This window comes from Canis aureus, chromosome X (genome assembly GCF_053574225.1).
Source record: "Canis aureus isolate CA01 chromosome X, VMU_Caureus_v.1.0, whole genome shotgun sequence".
Taxonomy (NCBI): Eukaryota; Metazoa; Chordata; class Mammalia; order Carnivora; family Canidae; genus Canis; species Canis aureus.
The window spans coordinates 96095190-96118507 of record NC_135649.1 but is presented as its reverse complement, the minus strand read 5'-3'; the positions used below and the strand labels follow the sequence as shown (position 1 = coordinate 96118507).

At 35.2% G+C, this 23318-nt stretch overlaps 1 protein-coding gene across 11 annotated transcripts in view; it reads right to left on the bottom strand.

Annotated features, from left to right (window-relative positions):
• DMD (dystrophin) overlaps nt 1-23318 on the bottom strand; it is a 2162139-nt gene that overhangs the window by 2041164 nt on the left and 97657 nt on the right. For 10 of the 11 annotated variants that reach the window (XM_077887782.1, XM_077887777.1, XM_077887785.1 and 7 more), the window contains exon 1: nt 9714-9971. The exons of the other annotated variant lie outside the window; for it this stretch is intronic. In XM_077887782.1, coding sequence (XP_077743908.1) covers nt 9714-9744 — 31 coding nt within the window. In that variant the 5' untranslated portion in view covers nt 9745-9971. Of the gene's footprint in view, nt 1-9713; nt 9972-23318 lie in introns of those variants that run through there. 11 annotated transcript variants of the gene reach the window in all.

The following is a 23318-nucleotide window of genomic DNA, read 5'->3' as shown; positions in this document are numbered from 1 at the left end:
AATGGGTTAGACACAAGTGGTTGAAAGATAAGAGTTTCAGGGATGTAATAGGTTTCAAGAGCTTGTGAAACTGGAATCGTAGCACCATTCACTGATAAAGGGAACAATGAGAAAATATCGAGTTTCATGGACAGAGGGAAAGTTTTGTTTGGGGCACTTAGAGTAGAGGTGACTTTGTCACATGCAAATGGAGATGCCAACCAGGCGGTTGAAACTGCAGTTCTGGAATTTACTAGAGAAATCTGAGCTGGAGGTATAACTTGGTTAGTTATCTCCACATACGTGTTAATAAGTCATGGGCATGAGTGCAATGACCAAGGAAGGGATTACAGAGAGAGAAGACACTCATGCTGGGAATGAGCCCTGAGGAATCCTAATATTTAAAGGTTGATTAGAGAGAATTATCTTGTAAAGTAGATTGAACAGAAATACCCAAAGAAATGGGAACAAAACCAGGAGAGTGCAATGCACAGACCTCAAGGACATACAACAGTATTAAAAAGGAAGAAAACAATCAATATTGGTACTGGTACAAGTTCAAGAAAGCACATGGAAATTATCTCAGTTTTAATGACATGATAGTCTTTACTTCACTTGAACTACAACATCAAATGAAGTTGGAATTAAGAAAAATAACAAAACCATAAAATTTTAAGGAAAAATACCAATCTAGTCCAACTGATGGATATAAAGTATAGAAAAGTAATATTTTTGTTTTTTTGTATTTATCATACTTTGATAGTATGATAGTCCCACTTATCCCATTTTCTTGAGAAAATTATCAAAAAATCCTAATAATATTTACCTCTAATGTTTAATATTAAAATTAAATGACTGATAGCTCCTTAAGGAATAAGTAAAATATTAAACCACAACTGTTTATTATACTTGGGAAGTGATATTGGGATGTAATAGTTTTTTTTTCTTTTCCCAATTTTGTTGTAGTGTTTACGTTTTCTGAATGAAGCACTATTTTCAGTTTTAATAGTACTTATTGATTTTATAAATACTAGTCAGGTCAAGCATTTTTGTATGCAAACCACTTAATTTCTAGACTGTGTGTGTGTGTGTGTGAGAGAGAGAGAGAGAGAGAGATCTATTCATGCTAGTAATATTGAATAGTGCTATACACATACAAGGTACTGTCAATAACTATTCAGGTAGGATAGATTAAAGCCTCATTAATCCTTGTCTATGCATCACCACCCCTTCTACTCATTCTCTAATTTACATCTCCATATCCTCATACTCTAAGGCCTATTTATAGAGGTAGATTCTTTGATGAAAACCTCCATAATCACATCAGCCATAAGTAGTCATTTATGGCTGATTTGTACCATGCTCTGTAATTCTCTTGACACACTATAGTAGTCGTATTTGTATGCATGTGTGTATGAGCCTGTGTATGTGCACCTACAGAGTTATAATCTTGAAGAAGTCAGAGAGAACATAGCAGGTGTTTGCTAATGTTTAGCTACAAGCAAGTAAAAACCTAATAGTAAAAAAGTTGCTCAATAACATATTAATATTCCATCTAGTCTTACTTTCCCCAAAGCTAACTGATAAGTACATTATACTCATCCATGACTAAATTTCAATTACTCAAGTGCCTTCTATTGCTTCAGTACAATTCTAGTTTTATTTAAACTGAACTGTCAATGTTTTCTAAGTATTTTTGCCATTTTTCCAGATTTAAGAATAATCAATTTTACTAATGGTTCTCAAGAAATTTTAGACATTTCTCCAATAAGCATCTATATTAACTAAAATAGCATTAAATAAAGTGCAAACTTACCTTGTCATATCTATGCAATTCTGTATTCTCTAAAGGATGATTTTTCATATTGCTTAACAACTCTGACTGAGCAATTGAAATTCAGACTATGATAAATGTTTTACACTGAAGTCTCATTTCATTATACAGCAGTCAGTTGAAATGGGGTTTCCGAAGAAGGTATTTTTAGGAAGTGCAGAGTACAGGAAAAAGCTGAATACATTACACAATTTAAATATTTATTGAAGCTTTTCTACTAAGGCAACATTTTGGTGATATCTCACAGAAATAGCAATATGGGAAAGGAAATTAGAGGTAAATAGATGGCAGAGACTGTGGAAACCAAGACACCTGGTGTTGCAAGTGAGATCCTCATTCATAAAGTCATTAAATGGGAGATTGAAATAACACTCCTCTTGACTGAAGTATTACTTTCCTTAGGATTTATCATCCTACCTAGATGCTTCTATAATTTCTTGGCATGCTCTTGTCTCCATATTGAATTCCTGACCTCCTTTTCACACTCCATGATCTTTGTAGTTGGTCTCATCCATACTTCATGGCTCAATATATCAAGTCCTCAATAATGACTTCGTTTTTAGGCTCACAGCCCCTACCTATGGTATGCATGCTCTTCATATGAAACTTAGCATCCACACCTCCCAATCCTTCCCATCATTCCAGCAACCCTTGAAGTCTTCTTGTAAATGGCACCATTATACACCCAATTCTAAGTGCCATGGAAGACACCACATCCAATTTGACACCAATTCCTATTTACTCTATCTCATAACTAAATCTTGAATAAATCCACTTCTTTCAACTTCACTGTCAGCATTCTAGTCAACACCACCTTCTTACCCTTGGAGAAACTGCCAGATTGATAGCTCTTTATCTCTTTATCTACTTTTAATACCTCCTAATCTCTTTTTTTCAAGAAACAGAATGACAGTAAGGAAAAAAGCCCCACAAATATGTTCATATCACTGTCCTACCTGAAACCCTAAAAGGCTGTCCACTGATTTTACTACAAAGAAGAAAATTCCCATGGCCTCTGAGGCTCTGAGATGCCAGCTCTCATCATTTTAGCCACACATCTGTGCCAAGATTTCCCTGACTTATGATACTCAAGGAAAATTCACCTTCTTTTAGTTCTTTCATCATACCAAGGTCTATCCTCACATGGGTTGTTCCTTCTGAATGTAAACATTTTTCCTCTCTCTTTTTTCCTTTGACCGGTCTTCTTCATTTCCATCCTTCTTTGTGCTACTGTGGATGTAACTTTCCTAGAGATCTCTCCCCAATTTCCAATACTAGTCTAGGTCTCACTATGATAGATTCTTATACTAACGTGTGTTTTATTCTCCAACCCTTATCTCATACACAATTTAAATAGTGTGCGACTATATGGATATTCTCTTCTGAATTCTAATCTCAGTGAGTTCACTTGTTTAGAACCGTATCTCCAGAGAATAGTATGGTACCTGACACAAAGTAGGAACTCAATATATACTAGCTGCATGAATAAATGAATAACAAACTGTTTCTTTTTTAAACAATGATCACCCAAACCCAATACAGTACACACTTTACAGAGTCACTTCTTTTAATACTTTTATTTCTGGATTTCTTTTGAGAGCAACTCTATTTCCAGACATTTAAAGTAAAACACTGCAAAATCCACAGGCCTGAGCAAAGCAAACTCCGTGATAACACTTGGGGCTCTCTGACATAGCCCATTAGAGATGGGGTGTGTACACCTAATCCAAAGGAATCCTCTAGCTCTTCAGCAGCTGTTCACATGGCTCCTGACCTGCCCTTCAGGCTCTACTAAATCAGGATTCCCCAGCTGTCTGAGCTTCCAGTAAGCTCTTTCAGTTAACCAGCTACAAGCCAACACTGCTTATATCTAGTTGCACTCTGTAGTCAGGTTTTCCTTTTTCCTTCCAAGTTATTTCCCAATATATGGGAGCCACTGGGATTCATAGACAATTTTATCAGTTCCTCAGCCATTTTGATAACATTATTTCTAATACTGCCTCATTAAGCATCAGTATAAAAAGGAATTACTCAACTTGCCTTTGATGAAAATACTTAGGCAGTTCTGATTCCGTGATTTTTCTCTTTCGTATTTCTTTAGTTTGACCTCACACAGTTTCCAAGGCTAAAAATCTATACTTGTAACAGTGTCACTGACTCCCGTGCCCTTTAACTCAGCACTCAGCTCACGCTAAGGTAGTACTGCTGCTGTAATCTGATAAAGGAGCAGACAAGTTGTGTGCAAATAAAGATGGGTGCCAAGAATGAGCAAAAAGCCACTGATGTTTATGCCCTTTTATGGTCCTGATTCAATGACAGTCTTAGCCAAAAACAGAGTGGGAGGGCGGGACAGCAATTTAAAACTAAACAAAGCAAAAGCCAAGGAGAGAGTGAAAACACTGAAAGGGTAACTCCTTTATTTGTCCATAACTGGAAATAATATGAGACTATTATAATGCTTATTGTGCCCAATTAATACTGGTCTTTTAAAAACATCAATTGTTTCATAGTGGTGGAGATAAAGTACATTTAAAAGTTGAAAGTAAGCTGGCCAAATACCATACATTATGTTGGCATATGTAGATTCCTTGCTTGTTGCAATGCCAATGCCCATGAATGGGCTATTTATTAAGTATAAACTAAGAGCATGATAATTCAAACATCTATTTTTTTCAAACATCTACTTTTTAAATGTTTCTTTAAAATCATGTTATGCCTGTTTGAAATCCATTTAAATATCAACTTTCTCACTTTATTACATGAGTAAGCATTGGCTTTCATAATATACTCTAACATTTCTCCTATTCATTACAACCAAATTGCATACTAAAATAAATAAAATAATAAACTAAGTAAAAATAGCAGCAAAGCTCTTCCTCAGATTCTTGCACTTGAACAATAACATAAAACTAAATATATTTAACTAGCCTTCGATATACTTCAGATTTCAAAACTGACATGTAAAAATCAATTTTTCAACATTTTCCTTAAAATTATATGGAATTCTATTTTTTCCCTAAAATTATATGGAATCAAAATATTGAATTAAGAGTTCTGGAAGAGTCATTTATGAACAATGAAAACAACAGCAGCATCAACATTTTACTAGCATAGCAGAGAAATGACAGTCTCATTCCAGTTACAGGATAATTGTCAATTCGCCCCCACCTTCCGTTACTGAAGAATGGCGTGCATAATACAAAGCTAAAGTGAGGCACTGAGGCAGAAGGCAAAAGATAATAAAGGAGACAGGGAAGAAATTGATTTCCAAACTCAATCCAGACTGCTAGGAACACTTTTTTTCTCAGGGCTTAATATCATTACAAACACTATGCAAAATCCCTCCGGGGATTGTAAGACCCGAGAAAATTGCCCTGTGTGCTCTTTTGCCTACTAAAATTCCCAGGTATTTTGAATTAATGATATCAGAATAACATAAGATTGAGCAAAGAGTTGAGCAGACATGGTTTTGTTGTGTGTGTTTTATTTTTAATGGCAGCCTAAATGGAGGGCTTGAGCTGTGCCAGAGGGAGTACCGCCTTTTGGTTTTGTTAATGGGGATGTGGTGGAGATTGTGTAGTTTTAAGATTAGGAGTCTTTTTAAGCATGAGCAAGCAGGGCCATTTTCTTCTCTTCATTCTCATTCTGCCTGCTGCCTGTAAGAACTGTGGCTGAGAAATTTAAGATACCGTGAAGACCAGAGCCAAGTTTTTTGTGTCCCCCACCCCCTCTGCCCCATATTCAGGGCAGTAATCTTGAATGGAGAAAGACCATACTGCCCCTGAGAGTTACTGTTTCTCAATCTCTGGAGGAGACCTCTGGTTGAAAAAAGGTAGAGGCAGAATTCTATCACGCTGCCATATGTGGGGAAAATAAGCCTTTCAAAGTACAGATTTTAGGAAAAAAAGGAAATAAATCATTCCAGTTGTTACACCTCAACCTATGGTTTGCACATGAGTGATTCACAAAGAGCAGGTGGCTGTTCCCTTCAAGACAGGATATGAGAGTGTCTAAAAGACACATGAACTTTTAATGTTAACTAGAGGGAGCCTGAAATTTTACAAAGACAAAGATTTTAAGAAAAATTCCACATGTAACATAAGTAGACAAACCCCTCTGAAATTGGCAAAATAAGAAAATACAGGAAGGACAGTGCCAACTTAACTTTCATATCTGTCTATAAATTCAACTTTAGAACTCCAAATGCGTGTTAAGAATATTACTCTGTCAATACTGTATAGAGTGAAACTCCAAGAAGTTTAACTAACAGATGTTTTTAAATGAAGAAAAGGTGAAGACTCCAAGATGTTTGCTTGTTTGTTTGTGTTTTGAAGCTCAGGCTGCTGCACGGAGCATACTCCCCAAAGAGAAAAATTTCCATGAAATTCTGCTATGGAACTTGGTTGCATTTAATAAAAAAAAAGTCTCTTTATTTCCCATACTGCAGCCCATGACCCTCTCAACAAAATGTTCCAATATGAGCCAAGTGCCTTGATAACAGAACACAAATCTCCTAGGACTATAGCAGGACTTGGTGAAAAAGAAAACCATTGCCTCCTTCTGAATCCAATCAAAACCTGAATGTGCTATATAAAAATAAACCAAGGTCGTCATTATTCTTCTCGTTGTGATTTGGCTTGCCTTCAAATTACATACTCTGTATATCTGAAATAGCTGCACCGCCTCCATTAACTGAGTTTGACATCATTTTAATCAATGTATCTTTTCAGAATGAAAGGCAGAAATGTCAAATTCCTACCATTATACATTCTTTTAACTCTCTAATCTGCATTAAACAAAAGCCTGTCTTTGAGAAATAACGTATGCTTAAAGAAATATAACTAGCATCAATTTCATCTTAAAATTTAACTGGGAAAGGATTCAACAACAACAAAGGTCTTCATACGGAGCTGATTTCCCAGGAAATCCCTTTTAAAGTTTAGTGCTTTCAAAGTTTAAGGATTGAGGCCCATCACTTACACTGGCTCCTCCCAAGGTCTTACCTAATTGTGTATTCGTGATTTTGTATTATTTTTCTTAAAAGACTCCCCTCCCTCAAACTGTATGATCCCAGGCCCCGTAAAACCTTGGTCTGCTCCTTCCTTTGTGGCTCGTTATATTTTGTTGGACAGAGGACACACATTAGTCTTATCTCCCAATTTCTTAAAAAATGATGTATGTCTAAAATAGAAAATGAAAAACGTGAACAGAAGATTATCTTCAAAGAAAGGTTAATTTCCAATGAATTTTCAAGGGCTCTGTGATTTTAACACGTATTTATGGATTTATATAAACACATATACTCACATTAAAACACCATGTTTCCTGTATTTGCAGTGGAAGAAAGAATAGTCTAATAAAATATGATAAATCATTTTTTAACAAGTTAGGGGAATATTATATTGGAAGGTGGAGTGGAAGGAAAGTTTGGGAAATCATTTTGCTTCTTTTTTTTTTCCAGTGATAAAGCCATGATGAAAGATAATACAACAGAATTTTTAAAAACCTTGACTTTTCCAAGGCAACGAAGATTTAAATCTCTTTTATTAAACCACGCTAGTGGTTAAGAACTTGACAATTTTTTCTCATGTAACAAATGACTTGGGCCACAAGGATTTCAAGTGAATACTTTAGAACCAAAGAGTAAGCTGTATTAATATCCTTTTCCAAATTATGAATTTATATCTCAGTACTGGCTAGCTGGAGTAGTGTCAATCAATACATTTATTTCCTTAAATAACATAAATTTGCACAAAACACTTGGTAATCTTTAAGTTTACAGTAACTACTACATGGCATTCTCTATTGCATTTTCTTTGATGTTATGCCTTGTAAGAGACACAGAAAACTTCTTATTCAATTAAAAAATATATTATCCACTTAGATCAGCAACCTCTTTTTCAGAGTTAAGATGTCCTTAGAAGACTCTGGAAATGAAATCATTCTAAATGATGGTTTTATTAGACCTTAAGATAATTTCTATCATTAAAAAATTCCAATGAAATGCATATTTACAATAAATTATTTGAGTGACTCTTTGCAATGCAATATTTGAGCAATTTGAAAAGTAAATAATATTTATGTTAATACAGGGATATTCTGTCAACTACTTTCATTAGTAACCAACCATGTGTACTATTTTAAGTTTTCCAAACTAAGGCAATTTAAAAAAACCACATTCAAAAGTCAGTACATTCAAACAGAAGTATGTCAGCTGGTAAAAGTTAATGTATAAATATAACTATTTGAGTATCTTCATATTCTCCCAGCAAACCCACTGTCATGCAGCTTAAGTATCACCTGATAGTTTTAAAATGTGCTTTAAGAAATTCCTACAGAGCTTGTCCCAAAATTTAGCTATCTTTAAATTCTAGTTAAGAATTTGAAGTTATTTGAATATTTATAACAAAGCAGAGAGTAGGTTTGCCTTTGCTTCATTCTTTGTGAGTTTTTTGAATTGCATCCTTGATATATGTGTGTGTGTGTGTGTGTGTGTGTGTGTGTGTATATATATACATATATATATTTAAATCATTCTATCCACTGGTTTCTGGTTTTAATTTTGTCAGTGTATCACTTGATCAATCAATACACTTGTACTGTGAAGAATATATGCTTTTGTATTTTTGTGACAATAGTAAATGGAATAGTTTTTCAACAAGAGAGCAATTCTGATGCTTGTCAAATAAATTTATAAAATAAGGGAAGTTCATTAAAAATGTTTATCTATAAAATCTGGGATCATCTAACATGAATCAGGAAGTGTACAATGTTTTTATTTTTTTTGTTTGCTTTTGTTTTGTTTTGCACAGAGGTCAAAGTTGTGTTGTGATCTTTTTACCATAAGTTTTGAAGAATTACTTATTTGGAGATATTTACTTTCTTTATTGTTAATTATAGGTATCGCCATCATATCTGTTTCAGAATGGCTATAATCCACCAGTCAAAGGCAGTGGGGCCGGGAGATAATCCCCTCCATCCTTCTCTTTGGGACACACTGTACTCCTCATATATTATTTTTATATATTATTTTTACTACTGTGCCAGAGTCAATTTCTAAATTTTTCATTAGTCATCATGACTTTCTTAAAGTAAAGTAAAATAGATGCACTTGATATAAAAGCCAAACTAAAAGGCTTTACTGAAAAGCTAGATCATACTAGACATGAAACAGCACAGTGAGCTTACTGGGAAATGATCAGAAGTCCCTCATGCTGTTATGTTGTGTTCTTAACAAAAGTGTCTGGTCATTTGCCAGCAGGGATATATCACTATTTGAAAGAATTTTCATATGCTACAGAAAAGAACACTCAAAATACTAAATATAATACGAGAAAGGGATGTTTAAATTAAATACTTATCATACTTTTCTCCACCTCCATTTATCCATTTTAATTCATTTTGTTTTCTAATTTTCCCCCCAAGATGTGCCAGAAAGAATTTTTCTAACCTTGATGCCTCCATATATTCTAACACCACAATTAGTACATTGAGAATATATAGCAGGTCACTGCCCCACATGTAACCATTACTGAATAGAGAAGTATCAAACAATCAAGATAATAACTCAGATACACAAATTGTTTCACAGCAATTAAAATAATTTGTTACAAATACTCTAGGCCAGTTATGCATATTCTATTACTTTAGTGATTTCTTACAAAAGAAAGATCTTGATTATATTTATAAAGACAAAACTTTAAACTCTACCTCATTTCTACTGAAGTTTTCCCAATGAGAAACATGTACACCTGCACACATATATGTGTACAGGAACTATAAGATAACACTTATTCTTATTCACAAACTACCATAATAACTTACAGTCTGCCTAATCAGTGATTGCCACAAACTCAAAGTCATGCCACGGTAAAAGTATCTTTAGTTACTTTGTACTTACAACAGTCCTCTACTTCTTCCCACCAAAGCATTTGGGGAAAAAAAGTATGTATCAAGGCAGCAGTAAAAATCTTGGTAAATTTTCTCCCAACTTAAGTGCTCCAATAGGTTTAGGAATGATGAGAAATCAACCAACTTCAGCAGCCTTTTAAAAAATAACACTTCAGTTTTTCCTATTCGTTTTTCTCTGATGAAGCTAATTGCCTCCAAGATCTGAGTCCTGTAAGGGGAAAGTGAGTGATCCCAACACTGAGTGAGTCAACATAGTAACTGATGCCAGGATTCTGTAGAGGCCCCTGGATATTTCAAATTCCAGGACCTGCGCAGAAGCAAGTGACCCGCCTTTTCTCTCAAGTTGGTTTCCCATAATAGGACTGCCCATGGCCACTACATATAAGGTTGTACTTCCAGCATGGCAAGCCCTGTGAAGCCAAATAATGTTCAACTGTGTTCTGATTAATAGCCAAACCAGAATAGCACAGTGGACATAGTACTTGCTCTCATAGGCTTCTAAACATAAAAACTCTTCAGTATACAAAACTACAGTACTTTCTGTAACTTCTGTGCACATTTCTAAAAAAACAGAGCAGAAAATCCTAATCCAGAATAGACTTTTAAATGCCTTTCCTTTTTTTTTTTAACCCTCTTAACAATACTAAAAATTTCACCCTACTGAACAAGAAGAAATGCTCAGAATAATCTCTGCACTTGTTATGTATCCACTGTCTACCAAACTTAATTTCTACCCTGGGGATCTTATCAAAAGTCATGTATTGATGATGCCAAAAGTCTGATTAAGAAAAGCAACAGCAGAATGTAGCAGCTGAGCTCTGAAGGCAGAATGTGTATAGCTCTCAGGGGATGAGGCTTCCGCTAAAATAAAGAGTACTCTTATAATTGAATGAAGAAATCTTCTTAAAATGCTAAATTTCTGTAGCATCTTACGATAAAACTTTACTGACAAATTACCCTTTCTTTGATTTCTCTGGTGGTAATTATTAAAATGCCATTCTCTTTGACATTGAGCTAATTATTAATTATTTAATGGCTCTCAAAAGAAGTTTTCTGTATTAAGTGAACACAATTGTAATATGTTATTCGGCATGTTTGTAAACCATTCTTTGCCAATAGAAGGCTTCTTTATCTTATTTTCATTGCAGCAGATGAACCTAATATTTATAAGAAACACCGGTTAAACTTTTTAGAAGGATATTCTTTTTTTGCAATAATAATCTGTGCTAAAATTATTCAAGTGTTTTTATAATACCATTTGTTGAAGTGACAGACTCATTTTTCTATGTCAAACATTCAATTGCTTGGCACAGAAATAAATTATAGATAAAAACAGAAAAAAAAAACCCTGGCATATTGAATCAGAGTAGGATGTTTACCTTAAACGTTATACATTTCATATTTTAGAATACCATTATCATAATATCACCATTTCCTCCAACAAAATCTGTATGAAATAAAGCATAAGGCTAATTTGTAGATAGTTTTATTTAAATTGCTATTATCCAAAATAGATTTAAAATGTTCTCCGTGGGTCATCTCATTTCTTCTGTTTAGTGTGGTCATCTAAGTCTCTGCATAACCAGCAATTACATAAAGCAAAACTAAAAAATGGTTTTTTATGAACTTGGATCCAAACTTGCACGTTAGCATGTGTTTTCCTGTGCTGTAGGGTGTAATAGCACCCTGAATACACATGTTCCTTTACACCTTGTACTGTGACTTTTCTATAGGCACAAACTCACATTTAAGCCAAGGGATTATGCACAGTTCATCAGTGATTTGTAAAGTGTGGTCCATGAAGCATCAGCATCACGTGGAAAATTTCTGGAAATGCTATACCCCTGAGACCTGAAAAATAAGAAACTCTCTGGGTGTAGGACCGAGTGCTTTATGTTTTACAGGTGACTTCTAATGCAGAGCCAATATTGAAAAACCATGAAGTGTGTATTTCTAAAAACTACTGTGGCTTCCAACATACCAAAATCTTGCCTTGGTTCATATTGAGTGCACCAAAAAGGGAGAGATTTGAAAGCTCTCAGGTACATCTTAGTGGTCTCTTAGCCCTAGTCAACAATCAAAATATACTGGATCCCTGTGATAAATGCTACATTAATGTGGAATACATGGATTTCCCTTAAGGTTTTATAATCCAGGTGAAAAGATAGACTTAACTTGAAAAAAATGAAAGGTACATAAAATAAAATTTGGCCTAAACACAGTGAATTCTAATTCAGACCTTGTCCTATTTTCCTGGGGTTTTTAGTCACTTACCTCTCCCAACTAGTCCTCACAATAACTTTGTTGGTGAGGTCTTAGGAGCCCCATTATAAAGATGACTGGTCAAGGCAATTTGCTCAAACTCCTAGTGTTAATAATTGGCAGAGAAGAGCTTTATAAAATTTAACTTTCTGTTTTAAGATAATTACATATTCACAAAAAGGCTGCCAGGATAGTAAAGAGGGGATCCCACGTACTCTTCATTCAGTGTCTTCCATTACATTTCACCAAATGATTATACAATTTCAAAACCAGCAAACTGACATGGATGCAATTTGTATATATTTCTGCCATTTTATAATACTATAGATTTGGGTAATGGCAGCCTCGATCACAAGAGAGAACTACAGATTCAGTCCCTCATTACAAAGTTCTTCCTTTTGCTCATTTACAGTCAGACCAATCACCACTCCCTGGACTCTGCATCCCACAGTCCGACACCTACTAATTTGGTCTCCATCACTATATCATTTCAAGAACATGAGAGAAATGGAATCATTCAGCATGTGATCTTTTAATATTAGCTTGTTTCACTGGGCATAATGTCCTAGAGATCCATTCATAATTGCCTTAGTAGCTTGTTTTTATGGTGCATAGTAGTCCATGTTAATAGTATACTATGGTTTGTGTAGTCATTTATTTATTATAGGAAATTTTGGTTATTTTTGGTTTGAGGTTGCTGCAAATAAGGCTGCAACACAATTATGCACATATTTTTCATTTATCTGGGATTATGCCCAGGAGTCAACTTGTTGGTCCATATGGTGAATGTATGTTTACTTTTTATAGAAACTGCCAAAACATTCTCTGGCGGGTCAATACCATTTTAGATATCTGCTAGCAATGTGAGTAATCTAGTTCCTCTGTATCCTCTTTAGCTTTTGGTATTGCCAGTGTTACAGTTTTTTTTTTTCACTGTTAAACATGTGGAGCTATTTTATAGTGGTTTTAATTTGAATTGCCTGAATGGTTAATGACATTGAATACCCTTTCTCATGCTTATTTGCCATCTGAATATACTTTTCTTAATTTTTTTTAAATTTATTTATGATAGGCACGCAGTGAGAGAGAGATAGAGGCAGAGACACAGGCAGAGGGAGAAGCAGGCTCCATGCACCAGGAGCCCGACGTGGGATTCGATCCTGGGTCTCCAGGATCGCGCCCTGGGCCAAAGGCAGGCGCCAAACCGCTGCGCCACCCAGGGATCCCTGAATATACTTTTCAGTGAGATGGCTGTTCATGTCTTTCGCTCATTTTCCAATTGAATACCTTTCATTTTAACTGTTATTTTTTTAAAGATTTTATTTATTTATTCATGAGAGACACACAGAGAGAGGCAGAGACATAGGCAGAGGCAGAGGGAGAAGCAGGCTCCATGCAGGAAGCCGGATGCGGGAACCTGATCCCAGGTCTCCAGGATCATGCCCTGGGCTGAAGGCAGATGCTCAACCGATGAGCCACCCAGACGCCCCTTAACTGTTAATTTTTGAGTGTTCCTTATGTATTCTAGATATGAGCCCTTTGTTAGATATGTGCTTTGCAAATAGTTTCTCCCAGTTGGCAGCTTGTCTTTTTATCTTAACAGTGTAATTCCAAAGCAAAAATATGTATGGTTTGAAAATAATTTTAAATAATAAGGTTATAAATGTTACACATGAACTCATACACTACTTTTGCTAGAATACAAAGCTTATTTTTCTTACAACAAGGCTTGCATCAGGATGTTTTTTTACTTACTTTCTTTAGCCTACAAATTTAAGATATATGTTATAAAAAATGAAGACTGGTCTTTGCTTATATTCTAATATCAATCAATAATTCCTATATCATAAAATGAGTGAAATATTAATTAAAATGGCTTGATTATGGTAAACCTCAAAATGTACAAGAAAGGAATTCTTCAGAAATTGAAAACCCTACCAGTATTTTATATAAATTGGGAGGGGTATGAGTCATTTTCCTCACTGATTTATTTAACATAATTTTAAGCTCTATGATTAAATAGGGCATCACAGGATAAATAAGCTAGGAAAAAACAGGTTTAGTAGCTAAGATATTTAAACAAAGCTCAAAAATTCAGTAATTTGGGAAAAATAATTTCTGGTCTATTTCTGCTTCTCTTCCCTACAATGGTCCATATTGGCTGAAATGCTACATATTCTATTAAGACATGTTAAAAAGAATCTCTTTAGATAAATCCAATGGAGAAATGTGCTAGTTATGGGGAGTTTATTAGCACTGAACTTACACAAAGCAGAGAGGATTCAAGCATTTGGGTGCTTGTTCATATAAATAAAAAGCTTGCTGGAATTTTGATACTAGTTCCATAAAAACTATTGATGAATTTGGGGGAGAACTGACACTATGTTACAGTTCACAGTCCATGAATACAGTATTTATCTGCTTTTTACAAGGTCTTTATTTCATCCTGTTTTTTTTTTTGTTTGTGTCCTGTAGATCCTATATGTTTTGTTAGATTCCCAAACATTTCTCTCTCTCTCTCTCTCTCTTTTTTGTAGTGACTACAGAAAATTACTTTTTATCTTAAAGATTTATTTATTTGAGAGAGAGAGAGAGAGAATGAATGAGTGGGAAGGGCAGAAGGAAAGGGAGAAAGATTCTCAAGCAGACCTTGTTGCAGAGAGAGGAGCCCAATGCAGGGCTCGATTTTTCCACCCTGAAGTCATGACCCAAGTGGAAACCAAGAGTTGGCTACCCTATCAACTACACCACCCAGGCATCCCAGGGAATCACATTTTTAATTTTAGTTTCCAGGACATCTGGGTGGCTCAGTGGTTGAGCCTTCGGCTCAAGGCAGAATCCTGGGGTCCTGGGATGGAGCCCTGCATCAGGCTCCCCTCAAGGAGACTGCTTTTCCCTCTGCCTGTGTCTTTGCCTCTCTGTATCGCTCATGAATAAATAAAATCTTTTAAAAAATTAGTTTCCAGCAGTTCACTTCTTACATACAGAAATATAATTGAATTTTGTAGTTGATCTTTTGTCCTGAGATCTTGCTGAACTCATTTTATCTGTGAGTAATTTTGTAGAATCCCTGGGATAGTTTACAGAGCCCCATCATAACATCTGTAAACGGGGATGATTTTAAGTCCTCCATCCTGATTTGTATGCTTTTATTTACTTTTCTTGCATTTTTGTGCTTGTTAGAATTCACAGTAATATAAATGGCAGGCTGGAAGCAAACATCTTTGCCTTGATCCTACTATTAGGAAGAAAGTATTAAAATATTTCACCATTATTACGGTGTTAGCCATAGAATTTTTGTAAATGTTCTTTATCAAGTTGAGGAAGTTCTCCTGTACCCCTAGTTTTCTGAGAATTTTTATCATGAATGGGTGCTAAATTTTACCAAAACTTTTTTTCAGCATCAATAAGATCATGTGATTTTTTTAAAGCTAGTTAATATACTTTATCAAATTCTGGTAGTGATTGTTGTCTCTCTCTATATATGAAGGATACTGGTTTATAGTAGCTTTGTTTGTCTGGGTTTTGGTATCAGAGTACTTCTTGTGTCATAAAATGTGTTTGGCAGTGTTGTCTCCTTTTCTGTTTTTCTGGACATTGACAGTTCTTTCCCTTAATCACATGAAAAATGTCATGCCATTTTCCATTTCATTTTGGATTCTATGGTTTCTCATAAAAAAAATATTCTGTCATTTTTTTCCATAGAGATGATAGTGTCTTTTGTCTTTCACTGCTTTCGAGCTTTTTTTTCTTTACCACTAGTTTTCAGAAGTTTGACTATAATGGGTATGGGCATGGATCTCCTTGGGTTTATCCTTTTTCTTCACCCAGCTTCTTAAATCTAGTGGTTTTTGTCTCTTTCCAAATTTGGTTATTTTTCAGCCTTTATTTCTTTGGGCACCTGTTCAGTAACACTTTCTTTTTTCTCTCCTTTCAGGACTCTGATGACATGCATCATAGATCTTTTATTATAATCCCACAGGTCACTGAGGATCTCTTCACTTTTTATCAGTCTATTTTCTATCCTGTTCAGACTGGGTAATTTCTACTGTTCTATCTTCCTGTTCACAGATTTTGCCCTTTGCCCCCTCCAATCTGCTGTTGAGACCACCCACTGAATTTTATTTTGATTCCTGTATTTTCCACTTCTAAAACTTCATTTTGTTCTATATGTCTTCTATTTCTTGCTGAGACTTTCTATTTTTTATTTGTTGCAAGCAAGTATGTAATTGCTTATTGAACCATTTTTTATGATGGCTGCTTTAATATCCTTGGCAGATAATTCTATCACCTGTGTCATTTCGATGGAGGTGACTGTTGATTGCCTTTTTTCATTTAAGTTGTGATTTTCCTTTTTCTTGGTTTGATGAGTGATTTTAAATGGAAACCTGGACATTTAGGGTATTATGTTATCAGACTTTGGATCTTATTTAAATCTTCTGTTCTATCTAGCCTCTTCTTATATTCCTGTGGTGGAGCATGGGAAGGGGAGGTGTTCCCTTGTTACTGTTAGATGGAACTAGAAGTTCAGGTTTGCCATTTGACCTATGTTGCGATATGACATTATTTCTTTCATGTGTGCAATGTATATTTCTTTAACATTACTTAAATTCCCATTAAAACTAGTAAATGGATCTTTGGAACTCTGTGGATTCATTCTTAAACACTCAGAATTTTTTCCACTAGACAGAAAATAGCTACAACTTGTGAAACCAAGACCATTTCTTAATTCATAGTTCCATGGGCAATGATGTCTCTGACATGCACAAAATTATTTGATTTCAGAACTTGGTACTACATAGTAATGCTTTCTATAGGGTCAAGGCAGACCATTTTACTTACTGAATATTAGTAAAACTCAAAAGTAGTGTAAAAATAATGGCTGCATAGTTTATATATTGATATTTAACCATTTTAGGGAGTAAATGTATAGAAATCAGTGATGGTGGTTAACGATTTCTGAGTGAAACAAAAGTATTAAAAGTACAAAGAAATGAAAGACATTGATGTTGATAAGCAGAGAATCAGTACCGAGATTTAAAAGTTGATTTTTTTTTTTTATATTCTATTAGTCAAGGTCCTGGCAGGAAATAGGCAGACACAAAAGCATTTAACAAAAAAAAATTGTTGAAATAATATGGACAGACATGTAGGCAGGGTGATGAGGCTGAAGGAACCAGGTAATATCAAAACTGGGAAGTTGTTTCCACCTCTAGCTCTGATGGGTCAAAGTGAGAGAACAAAGTTGTTGGAATAATACAAGACACACATAGTCATGACCAAGACTTTAGTGAGGTGAATACAAAGTTGCAAATAAATGCCCTGTTTTCTCCCTGTCCTCTGATGTGCTGGTGTCACACAGTTTGCTGACAGGGTGCAAGAGGCTGAGGTGACAGAGATGAAGAGCTGACCTCCCCAGGGCAAAGAGCAGGGCAGAGAATGTCATAAAATGGATGTGGTAGTGGGGAGTAGGGCCACTCATACACATGAAGAATTAGTAGCATGTGGGCTCAGGGCTATCATATCAGTGTCAGGAGGAAAGTCATTACTAGCATGATAACCCAGTGGAAAATATGATCAGAAATGAAGAGAACGTTTGCGATCTAGGCCTTGCCTTCATTTTTCAACACTGTATTACATCTCTCCAAATCCCCCTAAAGTGATCTTTGGTGCTTTCCTACCATTATAGCTCAAGCTATTCCAAAAGTTCATCCTATAACTTCTCCTTGCATGCTGCTTTGCACATTTGTTGCATGCATAAAAAATCAACTGGATATATATTTAGTACATGTCTTACCTGCTAAGATGCAAACTCAATCAGAAAAAAAAATGTATATTCCTTTTGAATTACTTCACTCCCATTGCTTACTATTTTGTTATGTATAAGCTATAGCCTCTGCTTATGATTTCTTTATCTTTTATCCTTTATCTGTGTGTCATATGCCTCCTTATCCTTCTGGGATTTATTTAAATTCACCTTCACTATGAAGATTTTTTTGAGGTTTTCCTCAGTCCCATTTGAGGGGACTCAACTTAGAGTCTAAGGATATGAATGTACCTTTACTACTCACAGTTGTAAACTTCTTGATGTTAAAAGATTTGTTATGGTTTTTGTTGACATCATTAGTTCTTTTTTTTGTTTTTGTTTTTTTAATAATAAATTTATTTTTTATTGGTGTTCAATTTGCCAGCATACAGAATAACACCCAGTGCTCATCCCATCAAGTGCCCCCCTCAGTGTCCGTCACCTAGTCACCCCCACCCCCCGCCCTCTTCCCCTTCCACCACCCCTAGTTCATTTCCCAGAGTTAGGAGTCTTCATGTTCTGTCTCCCTTTCTGATATTTCCTACCCATTTCTTCTCCCTTCCCTTCTATTGCCTTTCACTATTATTTATATTCCCCAAATGAATGAGACCATATAATGTTTGTCCTTCTCCGATTGACATCATTAGTTCTCAAAAGCGCATTGGGTTTAATAGGGCCTCAATGATTTAAGCTTGAAAAAAAAGAAAACAGGTATGAGGGAGGAAGACAGGAATTTATAACACAGATAATTATAAAATGCAAAATAAAGGCTCAATCTTTGGAGGGTAGCATATCAAATCTGTTTGCAAATATATGTCAGAAGAGATTCTGAACCTTGCCATTGTGGGATCACCATAATATCAAATTCTCATTGAAAACAATGGCACTGGGTAGGGAATTAATGTGCATTTATTTATCAAATATTGATTAGGGCCAAAATTTCTACACTAAGGATATAAGGCTATAATTCCTGATCCCTGTCCTCAACAGGATTAGGCTTGAAGTGTATTAAAAGAAAATACATTTTAATCTACTTGTTAATTAATGAACCCAAATAAGCTAGACGCTGCTGTCTGGGAAAGGTACCTAATGGAGGAACAGGATTTTAAAGATACTACCACTTGCACTCCATAGTATAAAAGATTGCCATGTCAGTTAAATAAGGCAATAAATTGAAAAAGCTGCTCTTTAATGCATACGTTAGAAAAGAAGAAATCAGTAATCCAAGCTCTCACCTTGAAAATCGAGAAAATGAAGAAGAAAATAAAACCGAAAACAAGCACAATGAAGGAAATAATAAACAGCAGAAATCAGTAAAATTGAAGGCAGAAAAACAATAGACAAAATCAATGAAACAACTCATTTTTCAAAAAGATCAATAGGATTGACAAAGTGCTAACAAGAGTGATAAAGGAAAAAAAACTGAAGACATACAAATTACAAACATTAAGAATGAAACGGAGTATCACTATAGGCTCAGCAGACATAAAAAAGATAATAAGGGAACACTGTGGACAATTATTCACATACATGCTTGACAATTTAGATAAAATGGGCCAATTCTTCATAAAGCACAACTACTCCAAATCACTCCATGTGAAATAGAGGATTTGAACAGCCATAGAACTAATCAGGAAATGGAACTCATTATTTAAAAACTTCTGAAAAGTAAATCTCCATGCCTGGATGGTTTCAATGGGAAATTACACCAAACTTTTAAAGAAGGATCAACACCAATTCAACACCAATTCTACACTGACTATTTCAGAAAAGAGAAGAGATAGCAACAATTCTGAACACAATTTAATGAGTCCAGCAAGAACCTGATACCAAAATTTAAAAAAAATCAAAAACACCAAAACAAAACAAAAAACTAGAGACCAATATTCCTTATCAATATCAAAGCAAAATTTCTTAACAAAATATCAGTATGTAAAATTTAGCAACATATAAAAAAATCTTGTAGAGTTTGTTCCAGGGATATAAAACTGGTTTGATATTTGAAAATCATTACTGTAATCCACCATATTTACTGTTACAGAAGAAAAATAATTTGATCTTACCCATGGATGCATGACATCATTTGACTAATTTCAACACCTATGTCTGAAATAAACTCTAAAAAATAGGAACAGAAGGGAACTTCCTCAGCTTAATAAACAGCACTCACATAAATCCTACAACTAAGTTCATACTTTGCAGTGACAGATTAAATGCTTTTTCCCTAGTACTGTGAACACAGCAAGAATGTATATCCTTTACTGTTACTCAACAGAGGGCTGAAAGTTTTAACTAGTGCAAAGAGGCAACACGAGAAAGTAAATCCATACAGATGGGAAAGGAATACATAAAACTTGCTTACATGCAGATGGGATGAACATGAAAATTCCAAGCAATGTACAAGAAAAAAATATTTCCCAGAATTAATAAGTGAGCTCATTGAGGTAGCAGAATAAATTATAAAAGTACAAAAATCAATTGTAATTCTACATACTGGTAATGAACAAGTGGACACTGAAATTAAATATAGTGGTCTTTGCTCTCTCACAAAAAAAATGAAGTAGGTGTTAATTGGACACAATATGTACTGTACATATGGTGAAAACAACAAAATGCTATAGAAATAAACCAACGAACATCTAACTAACAGGCAAATGCTATGTTCATTGGGAGACTCAACATAGTTTTACTCAAATTGATGATATAGCTTTAGCACAATTCCTATCAAAATCCTAGCAAGATTTTTTTTGTTGTTGTTGGGAGAGACAGGATCACTCTAAAATTTACATGGAAAGGCAATGAAACTAGAATAATTAAAACAAAATTGAAAAGGAAGACTAAAGAAGGAAGAAAATTAATCAGATTTTTAAACTTATATAGATACGGTAATCAAGGTAGTGTGGTACTGGTGGCTGGACAGACTCAAAGACCAGTGGAAGATTAGAGAACCACACAAATATGGTCAATTGACTTAGACAAAGATCCAAAAACAATTTCACAGAGCAAAGGGCTTTTTCAAGAAATGATGCTAGAACACTTAAGTGTGCCACCTTATACAAAATTAACTCATAATAGATGAGTTTAAATGTAAAACACAAAACTAAATATTTTAAAAATATATACATAAGAAAATAATCAGGATCTAGGGCTAGGTAGAGTTCTTAGATTTTATGCTAACAGCATAGTTCATATATTTATTTTTTATTTTATTTTATTTATTTATGATAGGCACACAGTGAGAGAGAGAGAGAGGCAGAGACATAGGCAGAGGGAGAAGCAGGCTCCATGCACCAGGAACCCGACGTGGGATTCGATCCCGGGTCTCCAGGATCACGCCCTGGGCCAAAGGCAGGCGCTAAACCGCTGCGCCACCCAGGGATCACCACATAGTTCGTATAAAGAAGAACTCATAAAGTGGACAGGAACAAAAATTTTAACATTTTGCTCCCAAGGGGATAAAAAGACAAGCTACGGTAAAAAAAAAAAAAAAAAAAAAAAAAAAAAATGCAAACCACATATTCAGCCAAAGACTCATTTCAAGAATATATAAAGAACTAGAAAGACACAAAAGTAAAATAAAACCAAAATCCCCCCAAACAATTCCATTCGAAAATGGACAAAAGACGTGGAGAGACATTTCAACAAAGACAGTCCACAGATGGCAAGTAAGGTGATAAAAAGATACTCAGTATCATCAGCTATTAGGGCAACGCAAAAGAAAATCACAAAGAGATGAACTATTTACACATTAGAAGAGCTAAGCCAGAAAACAGTGACAGCATTACATATTGCCAAGAATGTAGAGAATCTGGGTTAGTCATTGTTGGTGGGAATGTATAATGGTACAGCTACTGTAGAAAAGAGCTTAGCAGCTTGGTAAATATTCAACATGTAAATGTCATATGACCCATAAATTTCACTTGAGGGCATTTAATCCAGAGAAATGCAAAGTCTTGTTCACACAAACACTTGCATATGAGTATTTAGAGCAGATGTATTTATAATATCCAGAAGCTGGGAACTCAGATATACTTGAACACATGAAAGGCTCAATCAACTGTGAAGCATACATGCCATGCAATACTACTCAGAACTAAAAAAGCAACACACGATTTATGCACACAACAATTTTGAAAAAATCTCCAGATAACTTTCCCAAGTAAATAAAGCCAATACTATGAAGTGACATCATGTATGAACCTGTTTCTATAGTGCTCTTGAAATAATAAAATTATCCAAATGGGTATCAGGCTGGTGGTTGCTAGGGGTTAAGGAGTAGGTGGGGGCAGGAAGGAAGTGGCTCTGGCCAAAGAAGGGTGACATGAGGGTTCCTTGTGCTGATGGAAATAATTCTGTACCTTGATTTTACTCATGTGAAGAAGCTGGCTATGATACTGTATTAGAGTTTTGCACCATGTCAATGCTGGGAGAGCAGAGTAAAATGATACACAGGATCTCTCTGTATTTCTTACAATTCTTGTGAGTCTACAATTGCTTACAAAATAGAAAGTTTAATTAATTTAAAAAAGATGGTGGCTTGGGTTTGGCCCACAGGCAAAAGTTTTCTGACCACCAATATGGGGCACTGTCATTTAGTCACACAAAGCAACATAAGGGTAGAACGCAATGTAAAGCCTAATGGAGATTAGATGACAGCAATGGCATCTTTATAATTGTCTTTGCAATTGTTCCTCTTTGTCTTAAAAGCTACTGTGCCTAGGTTATATAATAATAACACAGTTCAAGGTTACAATTCTCTAGTTTATGAGGACTTCAAATCTGCAAATAAGAACTCCTGGTACCTTGTAAACCAAATATTTAGAAACTTGCAAAAACAGGCTCCAAATGACACTTTGTCATTACTTAATATTCACAAACATTTCACAAATGTATTGAACACCCAGACCAAGTTATTACTGTGCAAGAAAGAGTAACGGAAATAATATAAATCTATGTGGATGACATTTAAATTGCAGCTTCAGCAAAATGCGTAGGCTCAAATCAAAATCCTTTCCTAATTTCTTCCTTGAAAAAAGTTCAAAAATGTCCCCAATTGTTGCAGTATTTACTTTGTTGTTAATATCACTAGCTTTCATCCATAGCAAAGCCATATCAAACCTGATAACGTTTTTGTGAAGGTTGAGTGGGTCATCCTAAGAAGCAATTTATGAGAGTGATCTTCATCCAAAGAGACGGGGCCTAAAATTTGAGGCTCTTCTTAGATTTGGGTATTTTTTCAAGCATCTGGCTATCTGGAAGCTTGATCGGTGTCTTTGAAGAACTCTGTGAGATGAAGGGGCCCTGACACTGAGGCTTCATTAGTCTCCTGACAAATTTTCTGGAGAGGCGAGGTGAAAGAGGACTCTTACACCAGATGCAACTACACATGCTATTTTCTTGAATATATTCCAAGAGTGGGAGTGGGGGGGAAGGGAGCCTCATTTAGATTGAGTCTCTAATTGAGTGGCATTCTATTTTGAAAGTCTTAATGCTTAAGAAATGAAAATAACCTGACAAATAATGACC